This window comes from Nannobrachium achirus (genome assembly GCF_963921795.1).
Source record: "Nannobrachium achirus genome assembly, chromosome: 18".
In the NCBI taxonomy this organism is placed as follows: domain Eukaryota; kingdom Metazoa; phylum Chordata; class Actinopteri; order Myctophiformes; family Myctophidae; genus Nannobrachium; species Nannobrachium achirus.
The window spans coordinates 33243696-33247569 of record NC_137825.1 but is presented as its reverse complement, the minus strand read 5'-3'; the positions used below and the strand labels follow the sequence as shown (position 1 = coordinate 33247569).

Here is a 3874-nt window from a genome sequence, read left to right as displayed (position 1 = left end):
GCCCATATGAGCATACCCATTATATTCTGGATGACTGGATGTGTATACTATACTGCATATGCCTATATATAGGTTGTGGGGAAAATACGGTATGAATCAATCTGACCCACTCACCCCAGGCATGACTGTGCTGTGTCCATGTGGGAGACCAAGTGTGTGGTGAGGGACAGGTGTCCATTCCTACCAGCCATCAGCCAATCCATCTACACCTCTGATTATGAATTCCAGTCTCCTAGCAGGTAAAGAACACATAGGGAAGATGAAACAGGCAGCAGATATGTGTACACTATATGGGCAATTCATAGTTATTCAAAATACTGAAAGTTGTTTTACCAGAGCTAAAGACTGCCCTATACTGTAGGTATGTTTTCCACAAACAAAAAGCACAGTGGGGTGTGGGCAGCGGTGATCCCTACTGCTGGTTAAACACAGTCTGAGAATACTCCAGCTGGAATGCATGTGGTGAAGTGGACACGAGAGGATGGATTGCGGCTCATTCAGTTTGAAAGGCCAGGCAGGCTGGGAGGTGGTTGGTAGGTCACTGGGGCTTTGCAATAGCATTCTTCTCTAGGAAGTCTTTCAGCTTGGTTGGGTAATCCGTCATAACGCCTGTGGCTCCCAAGTCAAATGCCCTCTGATAGTCCTCCTCATCATTCAGCACCCAGATGTACACCTGGATTCCCCTGGCAGTTAAATGATTAAACAGAGCTTTCCTCATCAGCAAGCGGTCTGCTAACCAGATGAGGATTCGCTGACTCTTGGTTATCCCTCCAGGATCCTTCAATTTGGTGACAATAGAAGGCATGGGGATCTCCAGAAACTGCTCCTTGAGGGGAACAAAGGGTAGAAGGCCGGTGTAGAAGAGGCCTACTAGCTGTAGTACTCTTGTAAGGCTGAACAACACTGGGATACGAGGATTCTCTACGTAACACTTCTTGACAGTCCGGTTGCTGGAACTTCCCCATACAGTCAGATGCTCTCGGTTATACTGAGTGACCAGGTCGGAGACCTTCTTCACGAGCATGTCGTCGCTGACCTTGATGTCGATGTTGACAGGGGTGCTGGGGAAGGCCTCAAAGACATCGCTCAGCAGAGGTATACGCTTGTCTTCCCCACCTTCGCAATAACACTCCCTCTGGAAAGATACATCCAACTTGCAAAGGTAAGGAGGCAGCTCGGCGTAAGCCACATCGGAGATGTACGAACTTATGCCTGTGGATCTCCTTAGGCTGGCATCATGTGTCACCACCACCTGACCATCCTTGGTCAGGTGGCAGTCCAGCTCCAGCATGTCGGTGCCCAGACCCACCGCATGCTTGAAAGCTGCCATGGTGTTCTCCAGATTCTCTCCTGCACCTCCTCGATGCGAAATATGCCTGCTGAGGAACGCCGCTTGCTTCTTCCGATGCAGAAGGTTCGGCCATTTGAGCAGCAGAGCAGAGGTGAGTATGTACCCTGTCACCTTGGACAACACGGGCAGTGCAGCATACATCTCTTGGAATTAAGCATCAAACTGTTTTTAGTTTAGTTTTGTCTACTTCGATCGATCCCGGTGTTTTATGACATGTCAATGATACGATTGACAGCCACACACTGACTGACCGATGACTTTAAATATCCAGTTGTCCAGAAGCGCCGATCGAATCAATATGCCCATTTATGGGCATATAGGTCTGGTGATGACATCAGGGATCTTTCTGACCTGGAAGCGTCCCGGGAGTGTATTTTCCGATTCCTAAAGCAGAATTAGTTATATTTTCTCCAGGAACAGGCTGTATCAAATATAGACTGCAGGTAGCTTCATGTTGTTATCATTAAACCGCAGGACAGGTAGTTTAACCTTTTAATGTTAAACTGCAGGTAGCTTCATGTTGTTGGCCTTCTTTCCATTGACATTAAGGTAAATTCCTAACATGACCAACATGCCTCCCCAGAGGTACTGTAGAGTAAACGGTTTGTTGAAGGCCAGGAAGGACAGCACCACGGTGGCAGCCTTCCTGCCCGTGGTCACAGTGGTTGCTGCCAGCGCGCCGAAGTGCTTGACGAGCGCCAGCACGAAGGACAAGCCCAGGTAGCCGCAGAGCGACAGCAGGAACATGTGTCCGTAGGTCCTGCCCAAGCCACTCTGCTGGCAGAAGGCCATGGCCGGGGCGAGCCGCCCGGCGCAGCTCAGCCCAGCCAGGATGAACAGGAACCCGATGCTGTAGGAGTAGAGCAGCATTTCGGCGTTGGAGCTGTGGTGGACGCGCATGGCCTTCTCCTGCACGTTGCCCATGGCGGCGTCGGCGCACAGGGACGCGGCCACCAGCAGCAGGCCTCTGGCGTCCAGGCCTCCCTGGAGCAGCATGCTGTCGGCCAGCGTGAACCAGACCAGGCCCAGCGCCATGCACAGCGCGGCCCACACGTCCGTGGTGCTGTAGCGCTTCCCCTGGATGAACACCGCTCCGAGCATCACCGACAGCAGCTTGCAGCTCTTGAACACCACCTGCGTGGGGAAGCTGAGGAAGCCCAGCGACGCGTTGCCCAGGCCCAGGGACGCCACAGTCAGGAGGGCTATGAGCACGTAGGTCCGCAGCGGAACGCCTTCCCATCCCCTTCCCCGCAGCTGTCCGTCCTCGTCCCCCCTGGCGGTCAAGCGGCGCTCCAGCAGGCCGAACAGCGAGTAGAGGCCGAACTGCACCAGCGTCAGGTACCAGCCGAACGGCCGGAAGCCCTCCTGGGAGAAGAGCGCCTCCTGCAGGTAGCCGTGGAGCAGGAAGAACACGAACACCCCCACCGTGCAGATGAGGAAGCGGCCGGTGCTGCTGAACGGAGTCAGGTCCAAACCCAGGACCCTCAGCTCCTCAACGGGCCTGGAGCGGAACGACATGGGGAGTAGGCCTTCTGGTCTGGGTGGGCCTTCTGAGTGGACCACTAGTCCTGTGCCCGAGGGTGTGCACAGTATATGGGGGATTGAATGTCCCTGAGGAGTCTCAGAAGTTATGTTGGGGAACCCGGACCGGTGCCCATTAGGCAGAATACCCACCATCGACGTCCAGTTGTGCAATTGGCCCATCTCGTGGCCCTGATATAGACCCCCATGTTATGACGTCACTCTTTACCCCACTCTGATTGGCTACGAACCTGTGGCCCGTGAGGCAATGGGCGTAAACACAGACACACACTGTCGAGGTGCCCAACTTGCAATTTGTGCACTTGTGGCCATACATTATAAATATATGACCTACTTATATCAGGTCTTGTTACCAAAAATGCTGATCCCTCATTGGCTGTTGATGGTGACGATGGTCTGTTGATGGTGACGATGGTGATGTCATCACCCAGTTGATGATGTCACTCTGTGTTATTTCATGGGTTTTCCCATTAGATGGTGTCACCCCATGTTTTTTCAAGCATTTTCCCATTGGATGACATAAACACAGACAGACAGACAGACAGACAGACAGACAGACAGACAGACAGACAGACAGACAGACAGACAGACAGACAGACAGACAGACAGACAGACAGACAGACAGACAGACAGACAGAGATTTGGCTTATTTATAGATAGATGAGCACGGATGTCCATACATGGAGATCCGTACTAATACATTTGGCTATTATCCACCTGTTTCCCCGATAATTTACTGTAGCATTATTTGCGGGACACTTCCGGTTAACAGCAGACATACAAGCTCACGTCGCGTCGCAGATGCAACCGTTGTGAGCTTGTGGATCACTCTCGGCTGCGGCGCCGGAAGCTGCCTGCACATTCTGCGCAATGCACGATGGGATGTTGGAAAGTTGTGGATACACAAAGTGAAATGTAGGAGCGGTTTGCAACGCTCAAAAAGATATTGATATATGTCTCTAACTAGTGTGGGATCGCATG

The 3874-nt window shown here is 52.3% G+C and overlaps 2 protein-coding genes across 2 annotated transcripts; both read right to left on the bottom strand.

The window, feature by feature from the left end:
* Positions 1-538: 538 nt before the first annotated feature.
* Positions 539-1492, bottom strand: LOC308302819 (lysophospholipase D GDPD1-like; the record flags this gene model as incomplete). The annotated part of the gene is made up of 1 exon (XM_080747120.1): positions 539-1492. One exon carries the CDS (start codon positions 1490-1492, stop codon positions 539-541), a length of 954 nt encoding a protein of 317 aa, XP_080603246.1.
* Positions 1493-1849: 357 nt separating this feature from the next.
* LOC308303773 (adenosine 3'-phospho 5'-phosphosulfate transporter 2-like) lies at positions 1850-2869 on the bottom strand (the record flags this gene model as incomplete). Its single annotated transcript, XM_080748268.1, has 1 exon — positions 1850-2869. The coding sequence occupies one exon, from the start codon at positions 2867-2869 to the stop codon at positions 1850-1852; it is 1020 nt and encodes a 339-aa protein (XP_080604394.1).
* Positions 2870-3874: the final 1005 nt, after the last annotated feature.